We start from the raw sequence: 20,612 nt of genomic DNA on the forward strand, positions 1-20,612 counted from the left end.
TTTTTTTTTTTTGACAGGTAACTTTATTAATAATGGTCTTGGATTTGTCGCACCTGCTAGGTGCCAGTCTTTTTTCACACTCTGCAAGACTTTCTGAAGAATAAACTAGAAAGGCATAAAGTTAGTTGAAGCTACTAAGACACACATTTGAAGGTGGGTCTATTTTGGACTTTTTTTGTTGTCGTTTATAACAGAAGTTCCCATGAATGTGTGTCAAAAAACTTAAATATATTGAGAAATACAGTAGAAAGACTATATTTACAGTCAATTATAATGGGCACTGCCAACATATCCAATAACAAAAATAAAACAAAAACTTTTTTCATGTTTCTTTCATGCTTTTTTTCACAGAGATTTTTTTAAATATGATTTTGTTTTTTAAAAAATACAATAAGGAAATAATTACATTCTTAATATGAGAACATTATCTTACAACACATAGCCTGGGCCAATTAAGTTGAAAGTGTCTTTAACAAAAAAAATTTATACTAATTTAAGTATTCAACATTTGAAAAATCAAATTGCCACAATTATCTCATAAAAAAACAACAAACAAAAACACCTTTGATCCCCAAAAGTTATGTGTTTTTTTTTTTAAAGCATCACCCATACAAAAACAATTTTACAAAAAAAAGCACCTGGTACAGTAACAGGAATTTGTTCAGGAAGCACAAGTGTAACGTTTTCGTAAAAGACATAGAAATAGTTTAAAATACAAGAGTTTTCCTTTAAATCAAAAGTCATGCTGCTCTATTGCTGACTTTGGTTGGTGATCCTGAAACCGAAAAAATGGTGAAAATACAAGCTCTGTTGCTTTTTATAAAAATTGTGCAGCAATAGTACTATTCAAGAAAACAGAGTTCATTTCACAGCACCAAATGTGGTCTATAGAGAGGTTATTTACCAAGGCTTTTTTGTTTTTCTCTTTTCAAAACCTTGGTGATTATATAGAATAGACATGTCACTGATGCAAATTGTGATGTTACCGATGCACTTACACATTACAGACATAAAATTACAGTACGAGCTGGGTTGGGGGGGGGGGTGGCTTTATGGAGGCTTTGCTGGAGAAAGGGCAAAAGATGCTTAGTTTTGCCAGCAGCCCCTGCTGCAGTAGATGCTATAGGTGCCGAGGGCAACCAGCATCTTTGGCAAAGCAGAAGGCTGCGGCACTAGGGCTTGGGTTGTGTGCACAGCCCCAGTACCATGCGGTTTCTGTTTGCTTGGACAGAAATTTGCACACTTCCATCTCAGGCATGGATTAAAACCTGTCTTTGCCAAGGATTTTTTTTTTTTTTCCCCCATGGGATATAGAGGGTGGAAGATACAATGCCAATATTGGGTAAACAAGACAAGTGATTTGGCTTTTGACTACTCTGCATTACTTGATGCGGGACCACTTCTTAATGGCAACTGTTACTTCATTGCAAACGTTGACTAGAAACCTAATTTGCATCATAAATATGTACAGATATAAATTAAATATTCATTGAAATATACAAATAAATAACTTAATTTGAAATAAAAAGCCTAAATGAACTTACTTTTGCTTCAAATTTGTTTCTGCTAATATTTATGGGAACTTGATACTGTTTAGTCCATAGTCATACAGCATAGAACGTGCCCTCCACTTATAGAGTTAGTAAGTAAGCAGATGACCTAAAAATAATATAGAAAGATCCTGTTTTCAGTGAAAAGCACACTGACGCTTGCTTCCCTACTGTATCTGCATTCCTGCGACACTTTGTACAAAGCCCAGTCCCAAGAAGAAAAGAGCCTTTTCTCATGTTGGGCCCCATTCCTACTCTGCTAAGGTTGATGGGATCCCTGGCACTAACTGCCTTGGGAACAGGACACAGCCCTGTGTCCTAGCAGCTGTCAAGTCTTTCTGACCGATAGCTCTGTGCCTTCAAATCCCACATGCTCCTGCGGGAAGTCCTCTGGCATCCAGCTCAGCTGGGGATCCCAGCGTACCCTTCAGGAGCGACACGCACCTATTCCTAAAGGTAAGAGACAAACTCTAGGCTGGGCCATAAAGGGATGTGATCCTTGATAACTAATGTCTTGCCAGCTCCCGTGGGTTTAATTGCATGTCTTAAGTAATTATCAAGACTCCAGCCCTAACATCTGTGATTATCTCAAAATATGAATAGTAGTTTAATGTTTTTAATTAAAGTAATTTTCTAGTCCTCACAGTCGAGAAGGAAAAAAAAAATACGGAGAATGTGATTGAAGACTCTCCAAAGGCTTAAAAAAACATAGAGAGAAAACCTGAAAGAACCCAACTCATTAAATGTTTCCCCACACACACACACACCTCCTCCTGATTTTTAAAAGCCAATCTTGAGATTTTGAAGGACTCCAGTTGGCAATTTACTGCATGTAGGTTCTCAGGAGTGACATGGATGGAGACAAAAACCAACAGATTTCTATAATTTTACAGACTAAAATGCAAGACGCTGTTTCCTAGTAAAACAGAATGGACTCCTGTCTGAGAAAATCCCCAATTTTTGTACAATTGTTTATAAAAGAATCTTGAAATTATCATCTTTTCAGTCCATCTTCCTCAAAAATAAAAGCTGAGGTCTGAAAAGACAAAGGAAACTAAGTACAGCAGTGTTCTATAACTCAAGTTTAACAATAAGATATAAAAAACAAAACAAGACTGACTGCATATGCTGCTCTGAGTTGCCATCATCTGTTACAGCTGAATTTCACTTATGCTTTCTTTTTCAAAAAGTATAGAAAAGAAGCAGTATCTAAAAATACCTGTTTGCCTTTTAGAAAAACGAGGAACAAGTCATAGTCCGACAAGATGGCCTTTGAAAATGACTGGTGCTTCAGGACAGTAACACAGAGAATGTACTAAAACACATTTTTTTCAAAGTACGGCAGCTTTTTACCTCCCAATGACAAAAGCATCTGTCTAAAAAGTATCCAAAAAAATGCTTCACAGCTGAGTCGCTACATCCCAGGGCCTTGCACCAACCTGCAGGGCAGTGGCACTGAGAGCTCCCGCTGCCCCGGCCAAGCAAGCTGCCTCGCTGCTGTGATTACAGCTCTGCAGTTGTCTTTTGCCACATAACAGCTAACGGCAAAGCGAGGGCTAGCAAGCAAGGCTTTGCTCAGCCACCTCTGTGGCAGACCTTGGAAGTCAGTTTTGACCTGAAGGAGTTACGATTTCACACTGGTCTTCATGTATTTCATGTTTTTTCACGATTTCACACCAGTCTTCGGTGGCGTTCAGGCCATCTGATGCGATGTAATTAACGTTGCTGGTCTGTACCATTCCAGCGAAGTAAACTTTCAACTGCGACTTTATGCTCCTTTTTGTTTACTATGGTTCATTTTGGGGTTTTGGTTTTCATGTTCTTTACCAGTGATGTTGGAAATTAAGAGTTACAGCTACTAAAAAGGGGCACACATAGCTACACAGCAATACAGTAGAGGGAATACAGGCAAATTAGTGCCAAGCTATCATTAACTTAACAGAATTATAAAACCTCTTATGTTGTATCGCTTGATACGACCTTTCAGATGAGTCTTTTGCAGCCTGCGTCTTGGTCCATAATAGGTAAGGCCTTTATGGAAAGTGAGTGGTTTTGCTGTATTTATGTTCCATTCTTCATTTCCCATTCCTGGAAAGGAGGGGGAAAAAAAAAAAGTAATACGGAAAAATGTTAAGAGAAATCAGGGTATTTCACTAATGTCATCAGATGTGCTAAGCCAAAGCCAGCTGAGGTCAGTAACATTTTTCCATTAACTTCCCTGGATCCAGCCTCCTGCCCACAGATCGGTTAGGGGAAGCTGACAAGTATGCCCTGATAGCGTCTGTGCACAGCCCCCACCCCTCCACAACTACACACGGCAACTTTTTTTCTGGTGCAGTGCAAATGCGCCATGTTTGTTTTCTGCAAAGGGGATTAATGGAGCAAATTTGCACACCACAGTTGGTGCAAAGCACTCAGCTGGAGCTGGAGGATGGAGCGGCTGATGTAGCACACAGGTGAGACAGCAGGAAGCACTCGCTGCCTCTCATAGCTGACGACGTGTGATTGCTTAACTATTATTTATTCTTACAATATTAATTTTTTATCTCTCATTCATACTCATCAGTTATTATCTCTAAACAATAAATTTATTATTTATAAGTAATGACCTATTAATTCTTATTAAAATTTTTATATATAGCTAATATATTATGTATATTAATTACTATTATTTATTTTTATTATAAAACTTACGGCAGACACGTTCCTGTGGCTACAAAGGGCAGCTTACTGAGGCAGACTTACAGGCAACGTAAAAAAAAGTTAGTTTACATTGCGTTTGTTTCCAGGATACATAACCCAAGGTGAGCTATTGGCGAGTTAAAGAAATCACTTTGCCTTTCTGTGCCTCGGTTTCCTCACCTGTTAGCTGAGGGCAATGACACTTACCGTCCACAGCAAAGCACGTAATCTATAATGCTTTCATCCATATGTCTCAGAGCAAAGTTTTGCCATGTCTTCTGCCACATAAGTGAAAATCGTGAGATTGCTACAGCTGAACACCCAGTTAAATCAAACTTGTGGCTACTGGGCGATACCTACAGTGCTTCCTAACAGTACACAGGAGCCACAGAGCTGAAGAGAGATGGGCTCAGTTTAGGATGCCCACACTGTACCTGCTCCCCACCCCGCAGCCTTACAGATATCGGGAACTAATGAAGATAGGAAGGAGGTGGCCTCTCGCTGAGTAATCCCCATGGAGCAACGACCCAGCTGTTCCCAGCCAGGCACCGGGGGCCTAATGGATTCCTCTCCCACCTAGCTACTCTGCAGAGATACTCTGTCGGCAGCCTGCTGACTTGGCTCCCAACCTGAATTCCTGAATTTAACACTCATTCCACAACATTTAAGAGCTATGATTGAAAACTATTACTTATGCATGTTAATATCTGTTTCTGCTGCTGAAAGCAGTAACAGCATTAGTTTGGCTAATGCAGCATGAGCACGACACCTCTTCAACCACTGGAGAGCAACAGTAAAGGTCACGATTGGTGGCTGCTTTAGCAATATAAGAAAAAAAAATCTTATATTTTAAAAAGGTAGACTTTTTTTTTTTAATCTTGGGTAGGTCCTCATTTAAATGGTGCTTTTATCAAAATACAGTATCTTTAAAATATTCAGTTTTATACTTGAAATTATGGTAAATCTAAACTAAACACAGTATTGGTAAAAACTAGATTACTTAATAAAGGCTATTAAATATATATTCCCTATGTATATGCTACCAAAGCTCTTAAAGGAAGTCCTTGGCTAAGCAGCTGGAAGGAGATTTTTTTAAACTGTTAAAATAAGCCTTGAAAGAAGTAGCTTCTTTTGCAGGTGCAGCAGGAACTTCTTTGCTTCCATTTCTCCAGCAGGTTCACACTAATAAAAGAATGTTTAAGTCAATATTAACAGCCTGACTGGGAGCTGAGAAACTGGGAGAGCTCCTTTTCTTCTCCAGTTCCTGAACATAAGCAAAATGTAAGCTACTGACGTTCACCAGTCCACCAGTTTTGAAAACAAATCAGAAATAATCACTGAAGTTTCCTTGCTACACATAAAAATTTAGTTTTAGAAATTAATTTGAAATGTGAAATGTTTAAATAATCGGGGGTTTTGTACACCAAGGATATTTGGGCCATTTTACTTCTCTAGGAACGTTAATGCAGAATATTGTTTTCCACGTTTTAACAGTCTCCATTTCCAGCCAAGTAGACATTAACAAAATTGCAATTAAAATGTCTTCTGACTTCTTAAAATATATGCGTTATTACTTTCTAAAAAAATTAAAAGCACATGTTAAAAACCAACAAGTTAAAAAAATCCAAATATATGTATGCATGTATCTGTATATGTATAGTGTATGTTCTGAACAGTCAATCCTCAAACTGCTGCTAGTTCTTAGATTTAACACTAAACCTCTCGCTTCTCTCTCTAGTTCCGTCTTACATCAGTGCATCAGAGAGGAGAGAGATTTTGGTGGAGCAGCTTCTAAACCTGCTGTCTGGGGTGCCCTGCCTGCCCTGCCGGTGCCCCAGGGTGCTGGCATCGCGGCTGCACAGGGCACCCATCGCACCGCAGCTGCTGCCCTGGCGGGGAGCGACACGCTGCTGCGGGACCATTAGCACGACAGTGCCATCAGGGTGGCTGCAAACACAGGGCCGCCTGGTGACATACTCGGCATCCTTTGTGCAAGGAAAGAGCAAGAAGGGAGGCATTCAGTGCATTCAGATACATACTGGGGGAATAAAAAAAATCTGACGTTGTGAATGTTTATACAACTCCCTCATGACATTGGGAGATTGGCCAGCTGCCAAAGAAGCAAGTGCAAGAACAGACGTGCAATCTGTTTCACTCCCACACATTGCACTGACATCCACACAGGGAGAGCCAAGTAAGTTCTGCTGTGGGATACTCACGTGTGACGCCCTTTCCTTAGCCACATCTATAAGGCCTGGGCTCACTCATGACTGCAAAAGGCCAAAAGAGCGGAGAGCCAAATTCCACCCTCACACATGCACAGTTAACTCCCCCTGAAAGCGGTGTGTGCTGCAGATGCATACCTGATGGCAGCCTTTGGCTGCAGCTCCTTGCAAATGGGCTGAGTACAGCCTGGGTTGCACTATCTAATTCAGCAAAATTTCACTCTTAATATTTAGTGCATGAGGTTTTAGGAAAAAGCTGTTAAAGCTGAATTGGATACTTTGAGTTGTTTTTCCCAGGATGGGAATTCATACACTTAGTAGCTCTGTAACCTTTTTGATTAGGCTAATCTTATAGCCCAGATTCCTCTTCAGAAGAGCTTAACTAACCTATTGTGCCATCCAAAGCACAGTGATACCAAGTGGCACAGCAGGGTTTGTCCTGCGTGGTACATGCCGAGCATACAAAACGTACTACAGCTGGAAGGTACTCTTCACACCAAAAATGTCTAGGTTTTTATAGTCCCCTGGTTTCTCCAGCTGTAAAGATTAAATGGCTGGCTTTGCTGTGCCTGTCCAGCATGCAGCACAAAACCACACTCCCTTCTGTAAGGACTGTGCTCTGCTAGGCCACAATCCATGAGTAACACTGTGCTAACGTGTGAATCTAAACCAAAGTGTATCATTGGAGATGGCATCTTTATGAGACAAATAAAGGTATAATTGGAATACACAGATAAGCTTTAGAGCACAAGTCCTTTGTCAGGTTTGAAACACAAGCAGCAAACTTCAAACTTAAATAGAACCAAAACCTATTACACTGAGTTTAATTTAAATGGATCGGGGTAACTAGCGGCAAAAGCAGTTGGAAAGGCTGGAGGAAATGGTTGTAGAAGAAGGGTGAGAAAGCTCTTATATAAGGTATAGCAGAAGAAGAGATTCATGGCCTGGGTAATGTGCAGAGGTTAAAGGGGGGGAAACACAGAGATTAGGATGTGACAGAAAAGCAAATAATTTGTTGAGATTATGATTTTTCAGTGTCTGCTACATTTAGGTGCCAGGCTCATACTCAGCCACTGTAAATGTATATGATCAACGAAGACATGTAATCAAAGTTACTTAAAAAAATCTCTATAATTCATTGTTTTGAAAAAAGGAATGGAATGCATGAAAGACAAATGTCTATGATTATTATTGTCTATAATTACCATTAGCAGTGAACTACTAAATCAACAAAAGCTTGGGCCAAAGATATTACTATCACCCTTGGATACACGCTGCCCACACATGCTTACGTTGGTAGCAGATGTAGCCCAGAGGAATGTTAATGCAAATCCCATTTAAACTAAAGCACAAAAATGAGAAACTTGTAACAATAGAAGAGGACTCAAACTTCAGCCTGGTACTTGTGAGACTAAATTAAATTAATTCAGTTTTTTTGAAGCAAGTTGTGCATTGAGAGTAGGTATTTGCCCAACGCATTGTCAGTTATTATAATGCACAACTATTCTGGTTTTGCACCAGCTGACAAAGATCAGACCCAAAGTTGCTTCAGAACACTTAGTCTAGTGATCCTTTAACCACTTCTCTGCTACACAGATTAGTGTAACTTTATGAATTTTAGATGGACTGTCTACACCACAGACCACTTATCTAGCAAATTAAATCTATAAAGGAACAGAGAAGAACATAGAATGAGTGAGTAGAGTCCAATCTGTCTCCCAAACTATTTACCAAGTCTTCTGCCAAAGCTTCCCCCAAATCAGCAGTATTTATGTAGTAATACAAATAATTTAGATATATTCTTCTTAAGACTAAATTTCACCCACAGAAGCAGCAGGAACCAATCCTTCTCGATCTCTTTTTCTGTCTCTGTCTCTCCACGAGCAAGTAAGATTTTTTTTAAGAAAGTAAGAAAAAGGACAGAAAAAAAAATCTAGACATAAGACTCACCTTTGCTTTTCGAAGGACATGGCCTCGACACGGAGAATTATTTGACGAGGGAGGTCGCTTCAGAGCTGCTGCACTGTTCACAGGTATTGAGCATTCCGTATCACTGGTATCACAACTGGAGATTGGAGAGTTTTCCAAAGTTCGGTGCTTGAAAATCGGAGACTAATGAAGAGTGAAAAGCCTACATTGAGTTTCCTCCAAATAGTCCCACAGGCAATATGTTCTATCTAGATTTAGAACTGCAGGATTTTTTGTTTAAAGAAATCACACCCATAACGATGGATAAATGAAAACAAGGTTAGAACAAAAGTTAGCAAAATAACATGCATCTGTGATGAAAATTAGAGTTCACTTGATGTGATTAAACAATATTGGGTCACCCGGAGGAACTGACACATCCCTCTCTGATCCTTCTGAGGGCTGCTTCTGACACAGAGCTATAGCATAAGCCAGGACTGTCATGCTCCATCGTGAATATGTGAGACGCAGCCCTTGCAAAGGGTGACAGTGACTGATGGGGGACCAGCACAAGCAGGTCTCCACCACTACGTGATGACTTGGTGCATTTAAACCTCCCCGGGATGGAGCAATGTCTCAGTTCATGTACTTCTAAAACCACTGGGGACAATGAGGTGTCAGCTTTTGCACATTATTCTAACACATACTGCCTGTGATCACAGAATGGTCAGGGTTGGAAGGGACCTCTGGAGATCATCTAGTCCAACCCCCTGCTAAAGCAGGTTCTCCTACAGCAGCTTGCACAGGATGGCATCCAGGCAGGTTTTGAATGTCTCCAGAGAAGGAGACTCCACAGCCTCTCTGGGCAGCCTGTTCCAGTGCTCTGTCACCCCCAAAGTAAAGAAGTTCTTCCTCATATTCAGACGGAACTTCTTGCACTGCAGTTTGTGCCCGTTGCCCCCTGTCCAGTCGCTGGGCACCATTGAAAAGAGCCTGGCCCCATTATCCTGACACTTGCCCTTAAGACATTTGTAGACATTGACAAGATCCCCTCTCAGTCTTCTCTCCTCCAGGCTAAACAGCCCCAGCTCCTCAGCCTCTCCTCATCAAGGAGATACTCCAGTCCCCTCACCATCTTTGCAGCCCTCTGCTGGACCCTCTCCTCCATTAGCTCCCTGTCTCTTTTGAACTGGGGAGCCCAGAACTGGAGACAACATTTCAGATGTGGCCTCACCAGGGCAGAGCAGAGGGGGAGGATCAGCTCCCTTGACCTGCTGGCCACGCTTCTCTTAATGCACCCCAGGATGCCACTGGCCTTCCTGGCCACCAGGGCACACTGCTGGCCCATGGGCAACTCACTGCCCACCAGGTCTCCTGGGTCCTTCTCCTCAGCTGCCTTCCAGCAGGTCAGCCCCAGCCTGTGCTGGTGCACGGGGTTGTCCCTCCCCAGGTGCAGGACCCTACACTGGCCTTTGCTGAACTCCATGAGGTTCCTCTCTGCCCAGCTCTCCAGCCTGCCCAGGTCTTACTCCCACATCTACTTGCTCCCTGTGACTGCAGAAAGTACACCAGATGCAGGTGAAGAATAAAATTAACACAGAAAGGCATTTAGTTCTGCTCTAATTTTCTGGGCTTAATAAACCTTTTGAAAACTCCCAGTTCCCACTCATTTTACTGGCCCTGAGAACACAGAGCACTCCCAGCCAACAGTGCTGGGATTTGCCTACCTGTGGGCTTGATGTTCCCGACTTCGGCTCAATAGCCAAGCCCAGTGTGATGCCACCAGCCAAGGCTTTCTTAAGGCTCTCCTTCACCTCGGTCAGTTCTAGCTCCAGGTTTACACGCTCAGCCTCCTTCTGCTTACACTCCTCTTCCAACTTCTTTAACTTGTCTTCAAGAATCACTTGGGTTTTCCTGCCTGTCATCCACAGCAATGTGGATTAATAAAAACAATATAATAAGATTAGTAAAATAAAATTAAACTTTCAATAAGAAGTTTAAATTGACACAGAAAATATTTTCTCTTAAAAACGTAAGGATCCAAAGTCTCCAAAAGTCTCCAAAAATCAGTGACATCACAAAAAAGTACTTTGGAAAAAGCTTTTTTCATGTAAAAAGTTTAGCAACAGAAATAAAATATTTTCTTTCAGGTGCCTCCCCAACGTTTCTAGTCTAGTTTCATATCAGTACTTGTTTTGTTATTTTTCCATGTCATGAAAACCAGTCACAACAAAATTATTCCCGTATTCTGCTTGTCTGAAGTCCCCATCAGTGTCATTTCAAAGGTGTGTGTATACATACACACGCACATATATATAAAATCTATTACATATATATATAAATATAAATAAATATATATTTGTATTTTATATCTATACAGAAAGAAAATACAGGCATTACAGAGTACTGTTTAACATCAAAACCAAAACCCATGTAGTGGCATGTCTTCAGCACAGATTACAAAGCTATCAGGATAACTAAGCCTACCCAGGGCAGAATCCAGCACAAAAAAGCACCTCATACCAGCATTGACTTCAATGGCAGCACGCAGATCTTTTCTTTCTTTTCGAAGCTGGGCCAGCCTATTCCGGAGTGCTTCCTTCCTCTTCAGCAGCTCTTCCTCTTTGCTCTGTAATCTCTTTGCATCTGCCTCTACACGATTCTTGCCATATTTGTACTGTTCCGCATCTGTATGTATTGGGTTGTAGTTATTTGTGTTAAAATTAATAGTAAAACTCTAAACTATTCCCTGAGACTGAACATCACACGAAGCATGTCGCAGTTTGAGAAATCCGTTTGCAATCCCTTTCACACTGGCTTTTTCTCAAGCTCCATGATTCCTGCTGAGTTCTGCAGCACAGCTGCAGAAATTATACGGGGTAGGCAGTTTGTTCTCTACATTCATACGGGGAAAATGAGAAATACCAGTTACCTTATAGTACATTGGTTTTGAAAAATGGCCTTGCCTTTCAGTATAGTTCAGAGGAAGGAAACGAGGCTCCTCTTTAGCTCTGAACCTTTGATTTTTAATTGGAAAGGGTCAGAGGAAAAAATACCAGTTTGCCTTTTGGCCTGGTTTCCATTCCTACTTCAAGTGCTTAAAGCACATGTCTTTTCTCACCTGACATAAGAGAATACAAAGTTGTTGATTGGCGTTTTTTTGATACTCAAGAGCTTTCTTTTTCTTTTTATAATTTCCCATATAAATGCTTCAATTTCATGGTTCACATGTACCTGTGGTCTAATTTATATCACAGCCCGCTCTATACCTGTGCTCCAGTTGCAGACTCAAAGAAAATAGTTCCGCCAACAGATCACTTTGTCTTGTCTGCAAATCTGAAGGCAAACTCAAGGATACTGAATCATTCCTGACAAACAGTTGACAAACCAGTTTTACTCAGCCTTTAGTAACCAAGATGCCCTTACTCCCACAACTATCTATTCCAGTACTAACTGACCTGGGTTAGAAAGACACATACTTTTTTCCTAAGTCTAACCCAAATTTCTCTTGTTGCCATTAAATCCATGACTTCTTAAAAATTCACCATGGTGTTAAAAACCCCACATTAGCTCCTTCTCTAGAAGAAGCTGTGCTTTTGACTCCATATTTAAAAACCACAATTATAGCTATTTTTTGCCTGTTCTTCTTTACACAAAGTAATCCCTGCTCCGGATTTCCTAGAGGCAATCCACCTGCACAGATCTTCTTTCTGAATGTGCCACTCACCAGCTGAAATCTCCTCTCTCTGAGGAAGCTTTTGAGCTGTGTGGTTGTCTTCATTATTTTATCATGCCTTTTTCATTAGTGACAAGAGTAAGTCCACTTTTGAGTAACATAATGCTCTCCTGTCTTTCCCAGCTCCTCATCTTCCTCTTCTAACAGGACTACAGAATTACTCTCTGCCCCAAATGAAGAATTGTTACCCTTTTCTTTTCCTGCTGCCCTCGTGACTTTGCAGGCATGGGTCCACATTTCACATTTATTGTTCTCCATATGATAGCCTTTTACCTTGTGGCACAGCTGGAGTACCGAGTCACCAGCGCACACCACATCTCCTATTTAAAGCCTTGGTGGGCCTCTCCTGCTCAGCCTCTCAGCCACAGAAGAACCACAGTGGTTCTTCACCTTGTCTGCTATGACAGCAGCTATTTTGGGTATCCTCATGACTCCACTCACAGCGAGGCAGCAGTAAGGAGAGATACTTACTGGATGTGGTGCGCTTCACACATGACACCGATTCCGATTTCTTCGGCTGGCTATTTAAAGCTCTCCCTTTTCCACTGATGCCATTAGCAGTCGCAGGAGGCTTCTTGCCTTTGAACTGTTTGAAAACAAAAGTGCAAATGGGCTTCAGCTATTCCTGCACCACTGGCACTATAGTCACCCTTTCATCAAGGGCAAAGCCTGACAAAAAGCCATCTGCTCGGAGAGCCTTTATATAGCGCATCGATCCGAGCTGGAGACAGTGCTGCCTCCAAGGATGTCATCTCCGAGAGCTGCCTACTCAGCAGCAGCCATGCTGGCAATCACAGGGTAACAAGGGGATGAACCTTGTTATGTATGCTATACCTAGAGTATGGACCATCTCTGGTGGCATCACCGTCTCCAAGTTATTTAAAACTCTGGCATTTACTGCATTAAGCAAGCCATTGTGAGGCAGAAAAGTTGCACCTATGAGTAATTTTATACAGTAAATATTCGTGAAACACATGTTTGTCAGAGTTAATTTCATAAGAAAAAACCAACAGGGTCTGCCACACAAAAATTCAACACTTTCTTATTTACTGTAAGACCTTGCAATTCTTGTGGTGCCTAGATTTTATTTTTTTTTACAATATAATTATCACATATTTTTAAATGTTAGGACTCAACGTATTATTTCCTCTAAATACAATCTCTAATAATTAATTTAAAAGAAGCTAATAATTAAAAGCTTTTCTTACTTAAAAACCCCTCTCATAATGGCCAGACAGGCTCACACGATTACCAGAAACAGCACATTTCATGTCCAAGGGGTTTCCATTTAGGGGGCTCCCTGCAACGAGCCGAACCCTGGGAAGAGCAACGCTGCCCTGCCCAGCCGCAGCACGCCCATGGCGGGTGCCTGAGCTGAGCACGGGGCGTACACGTGCCACGCTCTGCTCAGCTGCTTCCGAACGCTTCTGAGGGCTGAACTGGGAGTACACCGAGAAGCCTGCTTCTGCAGTCATCAGGGCAGTTTATTGCTCAGGTCCACCTCCTATTCTGCAGCTTCACTGAATGCCAATATTCCAATAGGAAGTTTCTGTAAGCGTTATGTGAGCTAACACGCAATATGTACAAATTTACATACATATATACATATATACAAATAATACCTTATATACGAGGGAAACACCTAACTGTTCCATTCCAGATCAGATTGAAAACCACTCATCTTTGTGATACATTCACAGGCTTATGCCAACAACCAGCTTTCAGAGACTGGCTCCAGGCTTCGGAGAAGGCTCCTGGTGTGGCTGTGAGCCACCTTGCTCTGCCCCCCTGCTGGGGTCTGACCCCGCTGCTGAGGCTGAGCACACAGGATTTTGTCTGCTTCCCATTTCAGTTGAGGTCCAAAAGCCCGAGGCCGTTCTCAGAAAGCAGCACAGACATAGGCTTAGGTGGTTTTCAGTGTAAGCAAACACCAGGCAGTAATTTAAATATGGTGTATACACACTATCTACAATATAGAATATCCTTTAGTGTACATATATATATATATATATATAATGATATATTTGTATAGTCACAAGGTATATATAACCATAGTATACACAACATACAGATTCGTAAATTTCTAGAGAGGCAAATTTGCTGTCACAGCCAGGTCATATTTCACTTTGTTGTATTTTGTTGGGTTTTTTAAAGTTTTTAAAACAACTCACTGCCTAAGGAGACAGAAGGCAGCTAGATACACATTCAGGTTAAGTTTGGAAGGTCTATTTTTTTTGTTATTATCCACAATCTGTAAATCATCAAGAACTTGTGGGGAAAGCCCTTCCCAGGTATCAATACTTCCACATCAGGATTTACAACTTAGCAAACCTGTTGCATTTGCAGGGGCTCCTGACTAAACTCCAAGCACTTCAGTACTAACTCTAAGAGACTGAACAGGCCATGGCCCTTAGGATAATAATCAGATAAACAGAACAGCCACAAAATAAAAAGCTTTGTAAAGTATTAAACAGTACAGTACCTGCGAGCCAGATCCCCTCCCCACCGTAGAGGTATTAGTGACAGACTGAGCAGAAGACAGACTGGATGAGACAGGGTATTTGTAATGGTTAGAGGAGAGTTTGTCAGTAGATAACCTATTGGGTTTTCTGTCAGCTGGCGGATAGCGCGCAAAGATTTTTGGAGACGGCAAGTTATCGTACAGGCCTGCATTATCATAAAGCATTTCTTCTCCAATGTTCCTGCTACGAGAAGGAAAGCCATCTTCTGGTTCCCACTGCAACACATACACTTTGGCAGTTAGTAAACGACAGACCATGCAGAACCTCCCAACTGAAATTAAAACACTAGTATTTCTTTTGACCGTAGCAAGAGCACATGCTTGCTGCTTACACTTGAGTCAAACTATTTAGAAAGTGGGGGAGGACACAGCGTGGAAAAGCATTGCGCTACATGGCTCATAGCCTCAGTCCCGGGCATCTTCCGCAGCATGAGCAAACCAGTACTACCCCACCGCCCTTGTTGTTCCACAGCCTGCAGCTTCAGTTGTTAGCTCGAGCACCGAGGGGGCACAAGCAGACTGTGTTAACGGGGGATACTCACAGGCTACACAGATGAATCTGTGGGATTACATCTGGTTCATGAGTTGTTAAAAGTAATATGGCCTAACAATTAGCAGAAGCCAAGAGGTTTTATTTTCTTTCTTTCTCCAGGCTATATATCTTTCCAGTGAATACCAGCTGTTGGTATGCTAGCATTACATTTTATTTGCTGGAGAATTATTCTGAGCTAACTAGCTAAAATAGCTACAGGCCATTCCTTTTTTTTTTTTCTTTCTTTTCAGAAAAATGGAAAGCTCAACAACAATACTCCAGTGATTCATTCAATTAATCTTAAAAGAAACCAACCTGGTTGCCAAATATCCTTCCTTAATCCATCCTGGTTGTGGCAGTACACTGCTTATACAAAGGCATAAGTGCATCCAAGAACTATACACACAGACTACTCACCACACATGTGGTCGCCTGTTGTTCCCAAGAGGGGCTTTCTACTATCTTTCTGACATTACTAAGACATGATGGAAGACTGAACTTGCAGTCTACTTCACACTTCAAAACTCTGAATTTCTCTTGAGCTCAGCTTTAGTGGGGGCCTCTATGAAGCAGCCCACTTTAAAAGCTGACACAGGCTGCAGCTCCCCTGTAAATCTTCCCGAGGATCATGGGTTAACAGCCACTAATTGTTAAACCCTATTACACATCTGCCTACAATCAGCTCTGCAATTTATGAAGATGGAAGCAACCACTGTGGTTCTCCTTTGGGATAAACAGTACCCTCTGTCATGGGGAATGCAGCCCCAGGGACTGAGAAGTGTTTGGGTGTTGTTTACTTTCCAACGGACACCAAAAAGTGCTGGTGTAACCAAGTCTTTAATTTTGCCAGGTCCAATGTGATCTAAAAAATACCCCCTCAAGTGAGTATTATATTCAAGGACTTGGCAACAAATCATCAACAGGCAACTGCTTTCTAAATGCACGTTGGCTCACATGCAGGTTAATGTAAACAATATGTCCCACACCCCTAGTACTCTGTAGGTGTGAGAGAAGTTTGCAGCCCCCAGTCAAAAAAAAAAAAAATAGGAGTTCATTTGGAAACTGCCCAGTGGGGCTTTTTAGATAATACAATTTTCAGATGTCCACGCATTTAACACATGCAAACCATTTGCTCTGTGCAAATTCAATTCTTACCGATCCATTTATGCAGGGAACATCATCATAATGAAGTGCCATTCCACTCGGACAGGCGTAGCCATTGGCAGTGCTTCCCCGATACGGATTTGTAGATATAACTCGCCTGTTCATGAAACTGAATAAAGCAAAATAAAGATAATAAAAAACAGTGCTTGAACCTAAGTCTCAATGACGATTCAGTGGTATGTTCCCTGCATCTGGTTATGTAGCCTGGAAGCACATATCTTCTCGCTTTCTATGGGACAGTTTTCCTTCTTTTGCTATTCATATGTTGCTGCTAGCAGCCAATATTACAACATATGTTCCTGCACTCAGTTCTTACAGTGGGGATACAAGTGTGTGAAAGCCAGGAGGGCAACAGCTGTAACTGCTCAGTGGCATGTTTACATGGGAACCTGCTGATCTGTGTTATAAACCAGCTTGCCCATGTCCCATAAAAGTTCCCTTGTTGTCTGCATCAGGGAGAAGCAGGTGTTTCTGGGTGCGTGCGTGCCAGGGGGGGAGGGGGGAGGCAAACTTAGGAATCGGGAGAAACAAGAATCAAATTCAGCAAAAATTTGGGGAAAATGGGAGTGGAACCTTGATGAAATCTAAGTTAACATATTTATCAAAATTGGCTGAGTAATTACTTTCTCAAAACCTGGGATTTTTTCTTTTCCGCATCAGAACTTTGGCTGGGTAGAGCATGCACAATGACACTATGCTTCCCAACTCTGTCTGGGTAATTGTGCACGCAAATAATCTGTACGCTCATTCTTGCTCTATTGCAGACAGTGGATCTGAGTTCTTTGGAAACTTCAAAAGGGGTAGATTTTTTCTTTCAATTTAAATCCTCCCCTACACCACCACCACCATGACCATCACCCTCATAGCTTGTTCTACTGGAATTCTGCAGAACATGTGCAAGATACCATGGACTACAATGGGCTTGCAAAGATGTAACAGTGCAGAAAATGGCAGAATCATGCCCAATAACTGTAACGACCCCAAGGAGAGTTTTTCTTTGTATCAACCACTGAAATTGAATGAGGTATAGGGCGAGATCCCAAATAATTCCTATAGCTTCAGGTGTACATGCCTGGGAAAACAAAGCTTTCCATCCCAAACAATGGAACTATTCAGACTCTGTGCTGACACTCACAAAATATGATAAAGCCCTACTAAACCAGAGAGGGTCTTCTGTAGTGCTGGCCGGAGCTCAAGAATGCTGTGGTTTCAACAGTTGCTTTCTTTTGGCTTTGGAACAACATGGAGTCCCTTCAATTTCTTATTCAGAGGGAGACAGACCTCATCCAACTGTGGCTCACCTGAGCTGCAGGAGACCTGGGCTCACAGGAGGGACGAGTGTGCCCAGTTCAATGTGAACCTTTCAGGGCAGTGCAGGGGTGGAATAACTTTTCTTACTTCAAACAAGCAAACAACCAAAAGCCCAAGATCAATTCCATGACAAAAAATGTTTTAAATTTTATCATATCTCACACTTCACTAGACATTATTAAAGGGCTGCTGTTTTTCACTGCTCCCCTTAATGGAAAGCATTCGTCAAGTGTTTCTGGTTAGCCTGAAGGTCTGCATTTGGAGTCATTACTGTATATCTTTCTATTTAAGTAGTTTCAATGAAAGGGATGTATAATAACCATGTCTGAAAACTGGGGTACTCAATAATGACATCTGATGCACCTGTAGTAACTATTTCCACAACCAAAGGAAGCCAAGATTCATCTGCAAACACTTCATAAGCATTATTTCACTAAGCCTCATTAATCCTGTTTACAGATGCATCCATGTAAGTTAACTGTATTCTGAAAATGCTAAATGGGAAAGGAAATAAGAGAAAACCTACTTAGAAGCACTTTTAATTCAGCCTTTCCTAGATGCCTAATGGTTTAGATGAAGAAAATTGATGGAACTCTTCATGAAGAGCCTATCGTTATGCAAAGCATCAGTCTCAGGAAACGATTAACCAATAATCCAAAGTAACTGCATGATAATCAAAGCTTTAATGATAATTGCAGTTAATTTGGAATACTGATACTCATTCCATAAGGGGCAACAATAGTATTTTATTAACACTTAAGTATCACTGTAATTTCTCTTCATTTTCTAGAAGCAGCTGAAAAATCAGCAGACACCTACTCTAGTTGCTTATCGACAAGCTCTTACAGTTTTTTAAAGATACCCAATGAATGTTAACTAATTCTTAATAGGGGAATTCTGCTATTTTGCAATTTGTTTGACATTCCTTTCTTACATGTGGTCTAGTTGCATATGTTTTTTTCACTTGGCTCCAATTAATATCACATTTGTTCAGAAAAGGAAAGCCACACAGTATTCAGGGGGACAAGGTTTCTATTCTATTTCTTTCTTAAATGTGGTTGATGTTCGATGCTGACTGAAGCAAAAATACCCATCAACACAGGATAAACCTTTTGAGCCCTATTAACTTCAAAACAAATATTAACATTAGTCTGTAAACTAAGGGCATTTTGATTCTATCAAAATTATCTGGTCTTCACAAAGCTGGGTTTGTGGTAACACTGAATCACTTTGATTTCTACCAGAAGTCATTCAAACCAGATCCTGAATGAAGCTGCATCATTTCCCTCATTAAAGCTCTCTTAATACTTTGCTAATGGCAGGAGATTCTTCTTTTGGAAAACTCTGAAGGTTTTGCCTTTTTTTTTTCTTTTTTTCATTTTCAGTTTATTTTAAGTTATAATGGGCGGATGGGGTCTAATTCTTTAATGTATTAAGTCACACAAATTCCAAATTTGTGTGGGGAGTCTCATTTTGCAGTGAGATGAGGGATGACGCCTTTGCCAGCTGTCTTCTCAGGCCACCCGCTTTCTGACCACGGGAAACCATGGGAACATCTGCAGCAGGGCATCCCGCCTGTCCCAGCTGTTCCATCACTCCCGTGTCTAAACCATCCTGTCTAGCCAAGGAAAAATGACAGTCTTACCCCACCAAAGACTGCTTTAATGCCTAAACTGATTTGAATACGTCAAACAGTATATATGCTAAGCATGCATTACTTTTCTTAGCACAGGAACAGTAATGGGGAATTCACTGTACTGATTTCTGTGCTGGGCCATAGACAACTTCCCAGTTTCCACCTCCTAAATTAAAACCCAGAAATTAATTGGACTGGTGTGAGCTTGATGAATTTTTAATTAATCATAAAGAACTTGAGAAGGAAACACTGAGAATGTGACTATCCAAGATAAATCCACTATACATTTTTAGTGTACGGCACGTATTGGCCAATATATACTGTATATATTGGCTACATGTACAGCAAATACAGCCAATAGATAAATGTGAACTACATAGCTGTATAGCTCAGCATATTTGTTCTAAGTCACCAGGTAAAATAAAAGATTAAAATATAGCATTTGATACAAGATTTACTGAAAAAAATGAGTAAAGATTTGAGTAAAGTTGCATAGTGTCTGCATCTTTTACAGAACTCAGCAGGATGCCAACATGATAATCATAAACACAATCTAACATGCTGCAGCACTTCAGAAGTTCAATATCTTGGCAAAGAGGGAGGTGGATTTTGATAAGCTGTCTTGGCACTAGAGTTAAAATACAGATACAAATTCTCAGAGCACTGGAAACACCCGGGTAGCTGAATGCCTCTCACCAGAAGGTCTGTTTTGCAGCCTGGATGACGCTTGCCGTCATTTCCACGTCAATGTAGTCATAATGCAGAGCCCCAGGGTCTGTTGAAGATCCCGTTTCCGCCAGCAAAATTCCTATCCATCTTCCCATGTCTTCGGAGGAGGATGCCTGTGAGGAGAGGGCAAGAACGTTATGTCAGTTCTTTGCTCTGCCAGTGAGCTGAGCATTACTGCAAAACAGCACATTCCTCTTGGCTGACAAGAGGCTCTGGTTTCTCTCTGCTGAACTCCTAAAAACCTCAGCGATTCTTGTTAAATCTGCTTTGCTAGGAGTGCACTTTAAATAAGCTATGTGTTCATCAGCTATGATGTAATACAAAGTGGGCAATCTCCAAAAAAGGAAAAAAAAATTGTTTAAAGCTAGTGGATTTAGATTCAAGTCATGCTTATTTTAGGCTTCAGAAAATTTTAAGCTGTAATAGAATTATTTTCCTGTGCTAGGCTGGGGGATTTTAGTTAGCATGACTCCTGAGAAGAAAACCGTCAGTCACAAGTAGAAATGAGAATGAAATAAAAGAGAGAATGGAATAGCAGAAGAGATTTTAATGTTGTGATTTTTTTTAATCCCACTAAATTTGTCTAGATGATGGCATTCATTTTCATAACGGCACAAG

The 20,612-nt window shown here is 41.1% G+C and overlaps 1 protein-coding gene across 3 annotated transcripts in view; it reads right to left on the reverse strand.

Moving 5' to 3' along the window:
* Window positions 1-20,612, reverse strand: part of AFAP1 (actin filament associated protein 1) — a 121,518-nt gene continuing 100,906 nt past the window's right edge. For 2 of the 3 annotated variants that reach the window (XM_037385475.1, XM_037385468.1), the window contains exons 11-18: window positions 19,962-20,107; window positions 16,310-16,427; window positions 14,584-14,838; window positions 12,573-12,687; window positions 10,889-11,053; window positions 10,093-10,283; window positions 8,408-8,569; window positions 1-3,638 (exon numbers count right to left, since the gene is read on the reverse strand). In XM_037385475.1, the coding sequence (XP_037241372.1) occupies window positions 3,612-3,638; window positions 8,408-8,569; window positions 10,093-10,283; window positions 10,889-11,053; window positions 12,573-12,687; window positions 14,584-14,838; window positions 16,310-16,427; window positions 19,962-20,107 (1,179 nt within the window). In that variant the 3' untranslated portion in view covers window positions 1-3,611. The remainder of the gene's footprint in view (window positions 3,639-8,407; window positions 8,570-10,092; window positions 10,284-10,888; window positions 11,054-12,572; window positions 12,688-14,583; window positions 14,839-16,309; window positions 16,428-19,961; window positions 20,108-20,612) is intronic. The other variant, XM_037385482.1, reaches the window with a different exon arrangement.

Source organism: Falco rusticolus, chromosome 1 (assembly GCF_015220075.1).
Source record: "Falco rusticolus isolate bFalRus1 chromosome 1, bFalRus1.pri, whole genome shotgun sequence".
Lineage (NCBI taxonomy): Eukaryota > Metazoa > Chordata > Aves > Falconiformes > Falconidae > Falco > Falco rusticolus.